The sequence below is a fragment of the Rattus rattus genome, chromosome 11, assembly GCF_011064425.1.
Source record: "Rattus rattus isolate New Zealand chromosome 11, Rrattus_CSIRO_v1, whole genome shotgun sequence".
NCBI lineage: Eukaryota > Metazoa > Chordata > Mammalia > Rodentia > Muridae > Rattus > Rattus rattus.
Window position 1 is genome coordinate 21,933,963 of NC_046164.1, and position 17,527 is coordinate 21,951,489.

General features: G+C 43.4%; 1 protein-coding gene and 1 long non-coding RNA gene across 2 annotated transcripts; both read right to left on the bottom strand.

Annotated features, from left to right (window-relative positions):
* Positions 1–1,906: 1,906 nt before the first annotated feature.
* Tlr1 (toll like receptor 1) lies at positions 1,907–4,535 on the bottom strand. Its single transcript, XM_032916646.1, has one exon. The coding sequence runs from the start codon at positions 4,509–4,511 to the stop codon at positions 2,085–2,087; it is 2,427 nt and encodes an 808-aa protein (XP_032772537.1). The 5' UTR covers positions 4,512–4,535; the 3' UTR covers positions 1,907–2,084.
* Positions 4,536–8,598: 4,063 nt separating this feature from the next.
* LOC116912546 lies at positions 8,599–10,595 on the bottom strand. Its single transcript, XR_004389467.1, has 3 exons — positions 10,529–10,595; positions 9,733–10,069; positions 8,599–8,682 (listed from the first exon to the last, which is right to left on the bottom strand). It is a non-coding gene; the product is annotated as an uncharacterized LOC116912546 (long non-coding RNA).
* Between the last annotated feature and the right edge of the window lie 6,932 nt (positions 10,596–17,527).

Here is a 17,527-nt window from a genome sequence, read left to right on the forward strand (position 1 = left end):
AAGATGGGAGCATTGCAGGTGAAATTAAGAGAGGAACGTTAGTATTAAGCAGAGGCCAGGCCATAGACGTCTACATGAATATGGGAATGAGCATGCAGAAACAGACATGCAAAGGGAGAAGTGCAGACAGGCAGATACGCAGACACGATGAAAAGCGAGGGAACAAACAGCCAGACGCAAATCAAGAGGAAGCAGGGAGCAGGAACTTCCCTCTCCGCTTTCACAAGGAGCCAGCTTGCTTACACCATGATTGTGAACATTCCGACCAGAACAGGAAGCCGACAAACTTCAATAGTTCTGTCTGTGCAAAAGTGGTCTCTGCACCAAAATCCCCAAAACTACCATAAAATTGTTTGCTAAGGAGTTGAAACTGGATTGCAAAATCTAGAAGTGTAATTTGGGAAGTGTAGCAGACCGGGAGGAAACGGAAGACGTCAGTTAGAAGGACTGTTGCAACTCCGTTTCAGAATACCAGTTTCCTCGCTTCATGCTTTATCGCCACTTCCTGTTGAGTCCCATAGACAATAAGTTGTGTTTCATGAGTTCCCAGTTCAATAGTCTCAGTAGTCTAGTGCAGACCATCAACAATATGCCCCCACTCTGTTTCTTCCTCCTCCTCCTCCTCTTCCTCCTCCTCCTCCTCTTCCTCTTCCTCCTCTTCCTCCTCCTCCTCCTCTTCCTCCTCCTCCGCCTCCTCCTCCTCCTCCTCCTCGAGATAGGATCTAATTATATACCCCAGGCTGGCCTGGAATTCTGCAACCTCCTACCTCAGCCTGGAAGTTGCTGGAGTTGCAGGTATGCACCACCATGTCTGCCTGTAATGTGGTTTTATTTCATTGTTGACAGCCATATACTAGTCTCATTTGTCATAATCCTCATACCCAACCATGCTGAGGAACCAGCCTTTGCTCTCTCTTTTTATATAGCCTTTCCATTTTTCACCATGAGGCTCCCTTAAAGACTCAGTGACAAGCCTAAACTACTGCGGTTTCTTGGTTTGTTTTGAGGCAGGGTCTCTCTACAGAGCCCTGGCCGTTCTGAAACTGGATATGTAGACCAGTGTGGCCTTGCGCTCATAGAGATCCACCTACCTCTGCCACCCAGGTACTGAGATTAATAACCTATTATTTCTAAGATGGCCACATAAATAATCGCTGGACATCACTGTATGTTCTTATTTCATTACTCTTTCTATGTCTGGAGACATATAGACCTGATTCCCTGATGGTTTCTTGAAAGACTGAATTGATAGTCCTTTCAATCCTGCCATTTCGTGGAAACCGAGACAAGAGCTTTATATCCAGGCAATTTATGTGGAAAAGTAACATCCAGGTCTAAAAGTGAAGGGATTCATGGTGAACCCAGAAAGAATAATGGGGAAGTCAACCAAAAGTGGATTGGAGTTTTCTACCGCTGTCCAGACACAGATATCTGCAAAGGGAAGGCCTTCTGATTTTTGTGATAAATTCAACAAATGTGGCTACAGCAAAGGAACAAATGTATCCCCTAAGTGTTTGAAATTAGCAGTTTGGGAGCTGGAGAGGTGGCTCAGCAATTAAGAATACTGGCTACTCTTGCAGAAGACCCAGGTTCAATTCCCTGCACCCTCATGGCAGCTAACAGCTGTCCATGACTTCAGTTCTAATGGCTCTAATGCCCTCTGCTGGCCTCTGAAGGCACTCTGAAAGCACAGGCATACATGCAGGCAAAGCACTATAAACATAGAACAATAAAAAAAAATTTAAATGCCAGTACTCAGGAGGCAGACATAGGTGAATCTCTGTGAGCCTAAGGACAGCCTGCTCTACAGAGCAAGTTCCAGGACAGTGAAGACTACACAAAGAAACCCTGTCTTGAAAAACCAGAAAAAAGAAAAAGAGAAATGAATGATTTTAACCCAAATTATAGTACCCCGCTACTTTTTATTAGCAAACACTAGTGGCACAGTTGGGCTAAAAAGCACAAATTCCCACATCATAAAGTCAGAAACATCTTTTGCTTCTTGCTGATGTGAATGGTACCATTACCAGAACTCCCCAGTGTTGTTGCTCCCCAAAGCAGCAACACTGATGAGGTGGGTATTCTTATTGCTGTGTGTAACATGTTGCTTCTGCCTGGTTGACCAGCTTAACATTAATGGATGCTCTTAGATTTGCCCAAAAGAGTCCATGCTTGCTCTTTTCTGTGGGCCATTCCAAATAGGTCCTCCGTGCCATGAGAGTTTTGAGCTTGTGGTAATTGGTAGGGATGGAGTACTGTGGAATTGGTTCCAGCAAGATCAGGATTAAGTTATCAGACCCTTCGTGGAAGAGATTGTGATGGGCAAAGTAGAGTTCATAATGGCACCACTCACTCTGGATAAAGTGGGGAGACAGCACAAAGATGGACTTGTAACTCTTCTCAATGAAGTGTATGATGTTCTCCACAATGCTCTTGCCAGGGACAAAGTTTCTCTCATGGAGGCAAACCCGGATGTCATCTTTCTCTAGGTTTGGTAGTAATTCGCTCTTCACCCAGGCAGAATCATGCCCACTGTATGAGACAAAAGCATGGAACTGGAGATTCCTCTGCAGTTCCTCTAAGGGGATGTTCCTGGCCCTGTGCCTGGTCTGGGTCCACTGGCATAGCATCCTGAGATACCAGGGCAGATCAAAGTAGAGACAGAGGAAAGTCCCAATGGCAGCCAGCAGCAGCAGAGTGGCCCCAATGGTGACAGTCAGTAGAATGGTATCGCAGGACAGCGGAGACATGTGGAAGTCCTGCAGTGGGGTTCCCTTAATGCTGCCTGGGTAGTCACACCTGTAAGAGTCAGGCCAGCCCTCCACCACTGCTCTTGATGCCTGACCTATGTTTTTGACAAACTCCCTCAGCTCACATGTGCATCGGAATGGGTTGTTCCCCGCTGTTATGGACCTGATATTCTGACAGCTCTGGAAGAAATCAGAGGAGGGGTGGGAAACTGAGTTATGGTCGATGACCAGCACAGAAAGGCTACTGAAGGCTCCACATCCAGGAAGGTCAGTTAAAAAATTGGATGCTACATTGAGTTCCTGCAAAGCTTGCAGGTGGGTGACATCTTTAGGGATGCTCACTATCCTGTTGTTGTGAAGGTCAAGGACCTTGACCTTGGGAGGTAAGCACCTGAAAACAGAGTCCATAAGCATGTTTGAAGACAAATTTAAAACTAACAAACTCTGGGTCCAGGAGCATGGGCTTCCCGCATCACTGTACCTTAGAGAATTCTGGCTAATGTCTAGTTTTTGTAGAGATATCATCTCCATAGACATAAGAATTATATTTTCAAGTGTTTTTAACTGATTCTTTTGCAAACTAAGTGTTTTCAATCTAATTAAATTTCTACAGTCTTCAAAAACCATGTCTGTTAAAAGGTTATCTGTAAAGTCCAAATACAGAAATGGGCTAATTTGGGCTGGGCAAAGCATGTGGACCATGTGTGTTCCAGATACTGTAAAACTTTGGATGTTCATATTGGAGAAGATGCTGTATATGTTACTTTGGGGAAAGCCGAACACATCAGTGACAACTTGATGTATCGACAAAGCCCTCAGAGAAGTGTCAGAATAATGGAATCTTCTGAAGTTAAGATGACCTTTTAGTTTCACGTTTGAAATTGAGAAAGACTTGACTGGTGTATGCCAAACCAGCTGAAGGATGTTAATGAAGGAATTCCATGTTGTGTCCACGTTGTTCAGGGTAAGATTTGCGAGCCTCCGAGTCTCTCTAAGTCTTTCTAAGGTTCCTAGGAAGTAAGAGCAGTTCTTGTCCTCAAGCACGCACTTGATGTTAGACAGTTCCAGACTGACGGCCGTGCTGACAGACATGTCCAGAAGAAAATGGAATTCTCTTTTGGAAGGGAAAACGATATGCAGAGTCTCCGTGCTAATGTGCTGAAGACACTTGGGGTCTTCTTTTTCCCCGTAAGTGTCTCCTAACACCAGCAAAACCTTACTGATGTTCAGATGAGCAATCAGCTGCACACTTGAATTTTGTATCTGAGAACCGCTCAATCCCAGAAACTGTAGTTGGGACAGGTTGCCAAACTCTTTGCATATGGGCAGGGCATCAAACGCATTAAAGGAGAGGTCTAAATGTTTGAGGTCGGCTGTTGCGTGGCAAGAGATCAGCCTTAATTCATTGTGGGACAAATCCAAATATTCCAGTTCCGTGTTGAATTTGAAAACACTGATATTAAGATACTGGAGTCTGTTGTAGGACATAATGAAGACCCTCAGTTTGGACAACAAGAGTATGTCAGAAGTCTGAAGCTCAGATATATTGTTTTGTGATACATCTAAAGTAGTTGTTTGCAAGGGTAGGTCCTTGGGCACTCTGGTAAGGTTTGCATTTGGCCTCTTAACGATCAACTCACTTTCCTCAGATAACTGGATTTTGATAAGTATCAGCCCTAAGACGACAATACAATAGAAGATGGTGGACTGTGTTTTAGTCATTGTGTGGCAATAGACATGCCTGAGGCTGCTGCTATTCATCAGAGCATCTCCAGATGGGTATAAGCCTAGGAAAAAAAGGACATAACATGGATATATTAAATTAGGCATTAATGTTTTTTCTTATTAGAGATTCATTAAATAGAGGCTACATTCTTTAGGGTTAATACAATCCAAAACCAGGAAGATTGATAAATTAGATGGGGGGTGGATAAACAATAGATAGTATAAAAACTCTAATCAGATAGACAGACCGACTAGATAGATAGATAGATAGATAGATAGATAGATAGATAGATAGATAGTGGATGGATGGATAGATGGACAGACAGACTAGATGGATGGGTGGATGGATAGATTGATGGACAGACAGACAGACAGATAGATAGGGAAATAGATCTGGATTAGATATAAATGTAGATATAGATAGATGATTAGATATACATATGTAGACACTGTGGCACACACACACATATATATGTAAATGTGTGTATGTGTTCGTGCCACAGTTCATGTGTGGAGGACAACTTGTGGGAAGAGGGGAAGAGTCAGTTGCCCTATTCCACTGTGCGAGACCCAGGGATTGAACCTAGCTTCTCAGGTTTGGCAGCATGCGCCTTTAGCAACTCTACCATCTTGCTAGCCCCAAACCACTTTTGATATGGCAGGAACTGGAGGAGGCTCCGGAGACAACACAGCCCTGCCACTGCCTGGCTCTGTGTTTTCAGCCTCTAGAATAAATTGCCATTGCTTTAAGCCAGTACACTCATGATGATCTATGGCAGGATCTGTAGGGTTGGAACACAAATGATCCATGGAAACTCCTCCTCCTGGATAATTTAATGTTAACTTGATGCAAACTAGAGTTATCGGAAAGGAGGAAATCACAATTGAGAAAATGCCTCCCTAAGAGCCAGCTGTAAGGTATCCATTAATTAGTGATTCATGGGAGAGGGCCCAGTTCACATAGGTGGTGCCATCTCTGGGCTGGCGGTCCTGGGTTCTATAAGAAAGCAGGCTGAGCAAGCCAGAAGCAATCCAGTAAGAAGCACCCTCCATAGCCTCTGTATCAGCTCCTGTCTCCAGGTTCCTGCCTTGTTTGAGTTCCTGTCCTGACTTCCTTCAGTAATGGACTATGGTATGGAAGTGTAAGCCAAATGAGTTCTTTCCTCCCCAACCTTCTTTGTCACGGTGTTTTATTACACAAATAGTAACCCTAGCTAAACATTCTCTGACCCTCTTAAACTCATTTAGAAGCCAGGCCGACACTCACTTCATGACCTTTTATGCTTTGGCAAGAGAAGCTCAGGTGTCCCACAACTTTCCTAAGAGACCCCTGGGTCACTGTGTCATGACCTCCCTGCTATCACTCATTGTCACCTGTACAGGTTTTGGGGACTAATTTTGGTCTTACTCAAAAGCTGATAAAGATCGCAGTAAACGGTCATTTGTTCGTTCGTTCATTCATTCATTCATTCATTCATTCATTCATTCATTTGTCCATTATTCATCCAGCCAATATACATTACTCATCCACTAGCCATGTTTTAGGGCCTAGACACAGAACACAGGGCCTAGACAGAAGAAGACAGAGTCTAACCCTCAAGACAAAGACCTGTTAATAAATAACTAATTTTAATTTCATGGAGTGATTAAGTGTAATCTAGAGAAACAAATCAGGGGCTGGAGAGATGGCTCAGTGGTTAAGAGCACTGACTGCTCTTCCAGAGGTCCTGAGTTCAATTCCCAGCAACCACATGGTGGCTCACAACCATCTGTAATGGGATCTGATGCCCTCTTCTGGTGTGTCTGAAGACAACGACAGTGTATCCACATACATGAAATAAATAAACCAGAGAGAGAGAGAGAGAGAGAGAGAGAGAGAGAGAGAGAGAGAGAGAGAGAGAGGAATCAGAGTTACAACGATCACTGAGGCAATGCTGAGTAATTCGTTTTGATTGATCGGCTAGAGAAAGCCTTTCTGAGATGACCCTGAGGAAGACACAGAATGAATCCAAAGAACTAAAGGAAAAGCTCATCTTACAAAAGAAAAGGCCAATACAAAGTCTTGGGGTGAAGCTGAGGTGAGCTGGTCTGAGGAACAGGGAAGTCAGGGATAGCCTTGGGTAAAGCAAACACAAGAGACTTAGGGCCAAGATCACTCAAGGCCTTGTGGGTCATGGCAAGGAATTAGGGTTAGATTCCATACTGGTCACGTTTTTCTGCTGTGATAAAAGCAAGGTGAGGAAGAAGGGGTGTATTTAGTTTTTCCGTTCTAGGGAGACAGAGTCCATTATAGTGTACAAGGCATGGCAGCTGGAGCTGGATAATCACATTTCATCCATACACTGGAGTGGTGGGGGAAGGCTGAGGTGTGATAGTGTGCATATGTTTGGCCCAGGGAGTTGCACTATTAGAAGGTGTGGCCTTGTTGGAGGAAGTGTGTCACTGTAGGGAGTGGGCTTGGAGACCCTCCTCCTAGCCACCTGAGGATGCTGTCTGTCCTGGTTTCCTTCAGTGAAGATGTAAAACTCCTCATGCACCATCCCACCTTGATGATAATGGACTGAACCTCTGAACCTGTAAGCCAGCCCCAATTAACTACTGTCCTTTATAAAACATTCATTGGTCATGGTGTCCCTAAGACATGAGGCAAGGGTATAAATCCTTAAAACCCACCCCCACGGTGACACATACTTCTTCCAGAAGGTTCCACAACCTAAAAACTCCATAGCTTCCCCAAACAGCACCACCCACTGGGACCCAATGGTCAAATACAGGAGCCTATGAGGGCACTTGTATGCATCCATCCATCCATTTATCCAGCCAATACTGGTGGAATTTAAGGGTAGAAAAGTTTCAGAAAATCTTTCACTCATTTATTCATCAAAAGGATATTTTCCTCCTCTCAAGCGTGAGATATTGTTTGGGGTCATTCCCATTGTTCAAGTTATCGATCCACCCTACCTCAGATACTGCCCTGTTGTCACCTGTCCAGTGGCATATGAGAACAAAGGGAGCTGTGTTGGGAAAGATGAACCTTAGAGGTGCTTTAAATGAAGGCTGCATAGTTGTGCAGCTGTCTCCATGAATTTTAAAACTCCCTAGAATGTCAGTAGAAAAACAAGACATCAGGACCAACAGAGAGCCAGATTCCTGCCCACATGTCTCCACCATACATCAGATGGCCTAGGCAGACCTAAAGAATTCAATTCTCAGAAATAAACCTGTGCTATAGAAGTTCCTGGCTACACATGCAGACCTCTCTGCTTTCCAGAACCATCCCTGGACTTAGTTTCTGTAAGGGTGTGCACACTTGCCCACGCTCGCCTGAGTTCTTCACCAGCAGCATTCACACGCACTCCAAGTAAGAAAGATGACAGAGCATCAAAGTTCATGGTAAAAGCTAGGCCGGCCTTTTTGTGGCATTGATTACCCTTGCAAAGGCCTAAATGTTCCACTTACCCTAGTCCAGCTCCGCAAAGAGCTACTCACACAAGGAGCCATGTTTAAGTGGGTGTTGTGGGGCCGAATGGGCCCCTTTGAAACGTCTGAATTTGAATCTTCAAGGGGGTAGGATTAGGGCACAGGTCCCTGGGAAGGTAGAGGTCATGGAGACAGAAGTCTTGAGAATGGAATAAAGGTCCCTATAAAAAGGACTTTATAGGGCTCTCTGCCTGTTTTTTGCAAGAAGACACGAGATGTTGGCCATGCTCAATAAGAGATCTTCTGCCAGGCCCCAAGCATAGGGAACCCTCAACATATACTTCCAGCTTATAACACTACTAGGATAGATTTCTCTTGCTTTGGAGTGTGTGTGTGTGTGTGTGTGTGTGTGTGTGTGTGTGTGTGTGTAGTTCCAGGGATCAGACTCAAGACTCAGAACATGCCAGGCAAGCTGTCTACCCTGAGCTACACCCCTAGCACCAGGATCCTGTCATGTAAAGGCCACTACCATTGTCATTAGGGCAATGAGACAATTGTTAAGAAGACAATGAGAGTCAGAATAATACCCAGTTACCTGCTGGGTAATTCCTGGGTACTGCCCAGGGCTCAGGACTCTAGGACAGAACCACATGATATAATCAGGTCAGAGTAAACAATACTGGGCTTAAAAGACTTGGACTTACCTAGTTGTTGCCACCACGAGTGCGACTAAATCAGAGATTTTCCCCAAAGTCAAGCCCAGACTTCAATGAGGCAGTAGTCAGCCCTGCTGGGCATAAAATGTGGAGAGGTCTCCATGAGCAAGATGCAGTGTCTTTGTTCCCTTAACATCAGTAACCTCAAAGGGTTAGAAGCTGCCTACAGCCAGGTGTGTAATGAAACAGCCTGACCCACTGTGTGAATAGCCTGACCCACTGTGTGAACAGCCTGACCCACTGTGTGAACAGCCTGACCCACTGTGTGAATAGCCTGACCCACTGTGTGAACAGCCTGACCCACTGTGTGAACAGTGTTCTTGATTCTATTCTGCACTAATCAGTTCCTATGATTTAGGATCACAGTCTTACTGACAGTCACTGACCCCCACCCATTTTAGAACCCCAAACCACTTAAACATGCACAAAAAGGATGATTCATTAATTGAACGAAAGAAAAACCTGAAAGGAAACTTTAAAAGCATGAAAAACCTTCAAATAGATTTATGTCCGTTTTTGTATGATCCAGAACAAACTTAGCTGCCACCAAATGACATAAGGAAGTGATATGTTTGCGTTACCTCTGCTTAGAAACTCTGGGAGCATCAAATCAGGGTTGGACTGGCTTTAAGTGGCAACACCTACATAATGAACTTTGCTCTCTGAGTTCAGTTCTGCAAATGGGCATGAAAAGCTTTCCCTGTGCCAGAGTAAACTGTTAACCGCCCTGGAAGGCCCCAACAGAGGGCAAGAGTGCTCTCACTCCACTTCCCATATGACTCTGGAAACTTCTGCACTGATCAACTTGGATGTAGCTTGGAGAACATTTTCAAAACTTAAATTTCGCCTTGACTTCCAGACCCCCAGAACAGGGTCAATAGTCTGAGGAGACAGACAAGAACGTCTAGTAAGGAGAACCCAGTGCTTCTCCAGGAGAAACGAACTATTCAATAGTCTCCTTGGTTGGCATAAGGAAATGCCTGAGACAGAAGCTTGATAAAGAAAAGGACTTCAGGGGTTGGGGATTTAGCTCAGTGGTAGAGCGCTTGCCTACCAAGTGGAAGGCCCTGGGTTCAGTCCCCAGCTCTGTGGGGGGGGGGGAAGGAGTTCATTTTACTTACAGCTCTGCTCCACAGTCAAGGGGTCAGTCACATCCTGTGATGACCTTGATAGAAGAACCCCATGGCAGCACATGGCCAGAGATGGGGACATCTGTGTGCATTCCGGTCGCACCCTGCTTCAATTAAGCTTCCAGCATTTATTCATGGGCTTCTACTCTGATGATCTGATGGAGCCCAACCCTAGTTTCCTCCCGAAGGACCACCTCCAAATGCATAGATAGACTGAGCTTCCGCTCTCTTCGCCTCAGAGAAGATATCACATCCAACTCATGGACTCTTGGTAAACACACTCGAGTGTATGTGGGTCACAGCATGTTGGGTCTTCCTGAACATTTCACTGAGAGGAATATGAATGGGGGAGAAAGAGAGGTTAGGAAGGTCATCTAAAATCAAAACAGCTCTGTCCTAAAAAACCAAAAACACCTGTAACTAAGTACTCATCACCTTACACACACACACACACACACACACACACACACACACACACTCACACAAACACACACACACACATACAAAGGCAAAGGCACACACACAAACACACACACACATACAAAGGCAAAGGCACACACACACACACACACGTATGCAGGCACACGTGCACACACAGGAACACACAAGGTCTTGAAAACAAATCACACAGAGGGAAGCTTTTCTCTGAAGGTTGGATAAATACTAGTTTCAAGTCACAGAGTCACAATAAGTAATTGTGCTACTTAGAGAAACATCCACAACTTGATCGTAGAGATGTTTTCCATTTCTACTTGTTTTTAAAAATAGAGTAATTTCTTTTACTTACCAAGACAACCTGCCTGTCCGACAGAGCAGTAAGAAGTTCAAGCACCTACTTCCTCCCACACTTAATTGGTAACTGTTTTCTGCACAGACAGAAAGGACTCTTTACTGCCACCTACTGTTAATCACTGGAATTACACCACAGTTTAAAGAAAACTAATTTGCAGATTTGTACACATATAGAGTTGTATCTTTATGGTTCTACATTTGACAACAGTAGGCTCATTGCTGTCCCCATGAATGGAGTGAACTCCTAGATTGTTATTGGCTGAATCCAACCCGCTCACCACGGTAGCTGTGAGTGCTGGATAGTGGTTCTGGGGAGTCTCATTTAGTTTGCTTTTCCTCTGGCCTTTTGATCAGCTCAGTGTCTCATGCCTGAGCAGTAGAAGTCAGGGGTCAAGATCAAAGTTTTGCAGAAGATTTCTTTTCTCTTTAAGAGGAAAGATGACTTGTGAGAGGCCTGGGGACAAACACTAGTCATGTCTTTTGGGTCAGTAGTTTTCAGATGAGATTTGGAGCAAAACTTTTCCACAGATATTTTCCAACTTTCTTCAAGACATCACTTTTTAAAACTCTGGGGTTTTTTGTTTTGCTTTCTTTTGTTTTTAAATGCCACCAAAGCTCTGTTTTCTCAGAGAAGATCCAAGATGCTTCTTGTAGCTTGGTTTTGGCCAGTCATCTTAAGGGATCTGTGCTGGGGGGTCAAACAACAAAAGATCAGTTACAGCTAAAAAGTGACAACTGTTTCCATGCTTGTCCTCAGCCCGGTGCCCAGTCATGCTGTGATTGTGGAGGTCACAGAACCCCCTCCTCTCCCTCCACCTTCTACAGACAATGAGGTTCACTTCCCCCAAACTCAAAACACTGGGATTTCATTTTGACCTTTCTTTGATTCCTGACTCTGAATTTGTTTAGCGGAGAATATTCCGTTCCAGTAGTCAACAACAAGGACAGCCAGCACAGATCCTGACTATCCCGTCCCCAACTCAGAATTTGTTTAATCAGAAAATGTGTGCTTAGATATCGTTCTGGAACTGACCAAAAAAAAAAAAAAAAAAAAAACCAGCACTTGCTGGTTCCCCCACCACTACTTCTTCCTTTAAACTCTTAACTGGGGACGGGGCATGTCTGAGAATTCAGCCCTTGGCTTCTGTATTAGTCAGGGTTCTCTAGAGGAGCAGAACTGACTAAAGGGCCCTGTGTTTACACACAGGTGGTTTATTAGAGTGGTTTACAAGCCGTGCTCCTGCTAGCTCAACAGTGGCTATCTACAAGGGTCCGGTAGTTTTCAGTCCATGAGGATGGGTATCTCGGCTGGTCTGGAGTGAACATTGGGATCTTAAAGAAGTAGGCTGTAGTAACAGCGAAGCAATGGACATTCCAGCTAGAGCAAGGACAAACAGGCAAAGAGCAAAATCTCCCCTGTTCCTTGTCCCTTAAATAGGCTGCCACGAGAAGATGTGGCCCAGATTTAGGGTGGGATTTCTGATCTCAAATGATTGGATTCCTACCTCAAAAGATTCAATTAACTAAAAACCCCAAAGCAGGTTGGGTTTTCAGTTAATTCCAGCTGTAGTTAACAAGCAAGAATATCTACCACAGTGCTCAAAGGCACAGGCTCTATAATCCCAGATCTAAAGAAACGCCTGAGGATGTACTCACTGGTACAGTAGTAGCACAAAGGTGATGAGGTAATCAACCGCTCTCGAGTCAGATCTGGTCAACAGGAAGGAAATCTTCCTGGTACCTAGTACTGTAAACCTGGTTAAACTACCGTGAATCAGGAGGTTACAAGCCCTGGAGGGGGAATTTACCACTGGCAATCTGCCTTCTGAACTTTAGTGTTTATCAACATAGACTAGCAGTGCCTTCAACCTTGGGCAGAGGAGCCTCTGTCTGAAGTGGTCATCACTTAATGAAGAGACTCCTAGCTTGTCAAAGTGCTGAGTAAGTGACTACTGAATGCTCAGCCCTAAAAGGACCCTACAAAGGACATTTAGATCAACCCTGGCGTACCCATGTTTCAATACAGCCACCTCTCCCAAGGAAACCTTTAACTCTCAGAGAATATGGCTTTTTAAAGTTGTTAAAGTAATTAAAGTATTAACATTATTTATTTTATAATATAAAAAGGTATACCTAACACAAAACTATCAATTAGACAGACAGAGAAAGGGAGAGTAAGTAATTGCAAATCTTCACAGTCTGGAGTGTGCTCTAGTTATCTCATTTGGGCCACCCACATTTCAAGTGCTCAATGATCATATGTGGCTAACGGCCACCATATTGTATAGCACCAAGCTAGCTGACACTGTCAGAGCTGTGAAAACACATACAAGCCTAAGTCCCAACTTTTCATCACAGCCACTTCTCTGTCACTCATGTCCCATGTCCAGGCATGTCTTTTTGGATCCAGGACAGTGTAAATCAACTGTCAAGGTTGGTTCGTGATTAGTTTTGTTTTTTAAAGAGCTTTATTGAACTGTAAATGTCCTGCCTGACATTAGTGGTAAAGGGTAAAGGGAAGCACATCTCTCTCACCAATGTCTCCATACAGTGGACAATTGTCGAGACCAGCTATCTTCAAACTCACCCTCAGGGCCACTCACCCACACCCCACCATCAGAGTCAGCTTTACTGTGCTGGTGAGGGGCAGGACCAGCTCTTCTGCTCTGATGACCCAATGGAGCAAGGACAAAGGGAGGGGATGGGATCTCTCCCTCACTGAAACCACCACATAGCAGACGAGAGTCAGAACCAGCTTTCCCATTCTCACCCTTGAGGCTCAATGAGGGTTTAACCACTATGAACAGACACCATGACCAAGGAAACTCTTATAAGGATTATATTTAACTGGGGATGGCTTACAGACTCAGAGGTTCAGTCTATTATCACCAAGGCAGGAGCATGACAGCATTCAGGCAGGCCTGATGCAGGAAGAGCTGAGAGTCCTACATCTTCATCTGAATGCTGCTAGGAGAAGACTGACTTCCAGGCAACAAGGATGAGGGTCTTAAAGCCCACACCCAGAGTGACACACATATGAGAGAATAAAATTAAGAAACAAAATAGAGGTGCTCTGCCGTTAGACTGTATCCTAGGTCCTATCTGTCTTTTAAATTTTATTATTATTACTATTATTAATATCATTATTATTTATTATTATGCATTCATGTGCGTATGATGTGTTGGAGGAGAAGGTGCATACACGGAGGGCACAGGACAGCTTTGTAGAGTCAATTCTTTCCTTCCACATTTATGTGGGTTCCAAGGATTGAACTCAGATTCCTAAGCTTGTGCAGCAAGCGCTCTACATGCTGAGCCCTCTTGGCAGCCCCTTATCTGTCTTTTTAATTATTGAGTTGTAATAGTTTTTTTACACATACTCCACATATAAATTCCTTATTAGATACATAAATTGTAGATTTTTCCCTATCTTGGAGTAATTTTCTCTTTCTTGAAACACAAAGACTTTAGTGTTTTATTATATTTCATTTACCTTCATTTTCCTTTTGTGTTTATATAGTTGGAAATTCAGTGTACTTATGTCCTCTCTTGGAAGATTGTTTTAACTCTTTAGGTCTTTGATATTATTATTGAAGAAGAATATTGCTGTATAGCCTAGGCTGGCCTAGAACTCACAATCCTTCTGTCTTAGTCTCCTAACTGCTGGAATTATAGGTATGCACCTATGTCTGGTCTATTTGTTTCATTTGTCCTGTGATGGATCGCAAACCCAGATCTTTATGCATGCTAGGCAAGAGCTCTATTACTGAGGTAAACTTAGTCCTTCAGCATTTGATGACCTTTCATCTTTTGTACCTGGCGTGAGTCAGGGATCAAACTGTTTTCACATGTGGATATCTGTGATGGTTTGTATATGCTCAGCCCAGGGACTGGCATTATTAGAAGGTGTGTCACTGTGAGTGTGGGCTTTAATACCCTAGTCCTAGCTGCTGGAAGTGAGTATTCTGCTAGCAGCCTTCAGATGAAGATGTAGAAGTCTCAGCTCCTCCTGCACCATGCCTGCCTGGACACTGCCATGTTCCTGCCTTGATGATAATGGACTGAACCTCTGAACCTGTAAGCCAGCCCCAATTAAATCTTAGAAGAATTCCTTTCGTCATAGTGTCTGTTCATAGCAGCAAAACCCTAACTAAGACAATATCTAATTGTCTCAGCCCCGTGATTGAAAAGACCCCGCACCCCACAGAGGAATAGTCTTGACACCATTGTTAGAGGTCAGTTGACTGTAGACACACAGGCTCACCTCTAGACTCTAAATTGTTAATTAGCTTGTTTATCCTTGTGTTGCCACTACAGTCTTTTTAAATTTTTAATTAATGCATTCTATTTTATGTGCATGTATGTCTGTAGAGGGTGTCAGATCCCTTGGAATAGGAGGTACAATTTTGAGCTGACATGTGGGTGTTGAATCTTTATAATCCCAGCACACAGGAGTGAAGTCAGAGGATTGAGTTCAAAGCCAGCCAGATCTACACAGAAAGACTTGTGTTCACATAATCAAAGCAAGTGTCAACACCACTGCCTGGCATTAGGCTGCATCTGGCACTAAAATTCATCTTTTAGATAGACCCTGAATAGTCAACGTGAGATGAGAAAGAAGGACTTGTACTTTTCTTATTTTAAAACTCACTACAAGACTATATAGTGGCTGGAGAGATGGCTCAGTGGTTAAGAGCATTAGCTACTCTTCCAGAGGACACAAGTTCAATTCCCAGCACCCACAGGTCAGCTCACAACTATCCATAAGTCCTATTCCTTGTGTCACACGAAGTCACATCCTCTGACTTCACTCCTGCGTGCTGGGATTATAAGGGTTCACCACTTCACTGGGAAACATATTTTCTTTCTTTTTAAAGTTGATTTTTAAAGTCAGCCTACAAAGTAATGAGCTTTCTTATGGATTTGCATGTGCGCCATTAGACCTTGTCCCAATTTAAACATATAATTCAAATATCATTTTAAACATAGGTTCTATCTATGAGAGAAAACATGACATTTGCCTTTTTGTATCTTTCCACTTCAGTCTAATCTAGAAATCCACTCCCAGGCATGTCTCTTAGGTGGTCCTGTATCCTGTCAAGTTGATAAGCAATATTGATCATACGCTTTAATGGGCTTCATCACGACATTTGTGCAACGTCTTCACGTTCATCCCAATTTGAACATAGAACTCAAATATAATTTGAATTGGGTAACTGGGTCATATGTGTGGCATGACTGCTGGGTCCAGCTGTGGTTCCTTGTCCTCTCTTTCCTCCCTCTCAGGGAGATGCCACTGCACATCAGACTGGAAGGATGAAGCGGAGTCCGGAACATGTGGGGTCTGAGACAATCTTAGCGTTTGCATATACCTTTATTCAGCATGGGCTTGTACACATACACTTTATTTGGGGTGAACCAAGGCTATATATACGAACCTTGGAAAATGGGAATGGCCTCTTAGGGTGAAGTTTCATTGGCTGAGGCTGGGAATACCTCATTTACATGGGCAGGCATTCCAAGAAGTTGAACCTGTAATTTTCTAAAGATTATGTGACATTCCTCATGTAGAAGACTGGGGGGTCGGGCTCCCCAGATAAGGTGAAGAGGAAGCCCTGCTAAGAGAAGGAGTCCTCTATTTTGTACCAAGCCCAGGAAAGCTGTGGGACACGGTAGGCTACAACCTTATTAACGAGTTACAACAATATGACAGTTCATTTTTAGCCTTTTGATCAAGCTCCATTCTGACTTCTGTTGTGGTTGCACAAGTTCCCACTCACACCCATGCTGTACAGAGGTCCCCTTTCCACCCCCTTGCCAGCATTTGCTGTCATTTGGTTTCTTGATTACAGTCTTCCTGATTAAAGTGGGCTGAATCCTAACACAATCTCGGTTTGTGTTTTCCTAATGCCTAACGTTGTTTGAACACTTTTCAGGAATTTATTGGCTACTTATATTTCTTCTGCTGAGAATTGTCTGTTCAGTTTGTTAGCTCATTTAGTAGATTATTGATTTGGCTCCTTAATGTTTAATTTTTGTGGCTCTTTAAAAATTCTAGCTATTAAATTCCCTGTCAGATGTGTAGTTGGCAAATGGGTTTTTTTCCCCCATTCTGTAAGCTGTCTCTTCACTATGGTGATTACTTGCTCTTCTCTCTCTCTCTCTCTCTCTCTCTCTCTCTCTCTCTCTCTCTCTCTCTCTGTGTGTGTGTGTGTGTGTGTGTGTGTGTGTCTGATTTCATGCATTTCCATTTGTTGGTTCTTGGGATTACTTCCTTCCTGTTGGAACCCTTTTCTATGTCTGTGTCTTGAAATGTTTTTTATGTTTTCCTCTAGCAGTCTCAAGATTTCACCTTACCTTCAGGTCTTTAAAGCATTCTGAATTTATTTGTGTGTAAGGTGGGAGGTAAGAATTTAGTTTCATTCTTCTACATGTGGACATCCAGTTTTCCCTACACCAATTGTTGGAGATGCTGCCTCTCTCCAAAGTATGTTTTTGTGGGGTTTAGTTTTTAGTTTTGGTGTTTTGGATTTTTGAGTTTTTGTTTGGTTTTGGTTTTGGTTTTGAAGACAGAGTCTTACAAGAAGACTTGGCTGACCTGGAACTTACTACATAGGCCAGATTGACTTCAAACTCATAGAGATGAGGCTGCCTCTTCCTCCAGAGTTCTGAGGTTAAAGCTATGCATCACTATGGTGGTCTCCAATGCATGTTTTTGACAACTTCACTTAAAAAAAAGTAGGAATCTGAGCTGGACATGGCGGCACACCATATTACAATTAATGCTTTGTGTTTCTTGAACCATATTGAAATCAACTTGGTTATAGTGTATGATCTTCTAGAAGTGTTCTTGAATGAATAAAGCATAGACTAAAAGAGAAAAAATAAAATAACCATACTAGAATCACTCAAAGAGGTGTTTGGGTGTTTTTTTTGTTTTTGTTTTTTGTTTTTTTTTTTTTTGGTTTTGTTTTTTTTTTTTTTTGTTTTTGGT

Excerpts from the sequence above, each read along its gene's own strand:
- Tlr1 (XM_032916646.1), bottom strand. The coding sequence starts at position 4,511 with ATGAATAGCAGCAGCCTCAGGCATGTCTATTGCCACACAATGACTAAA.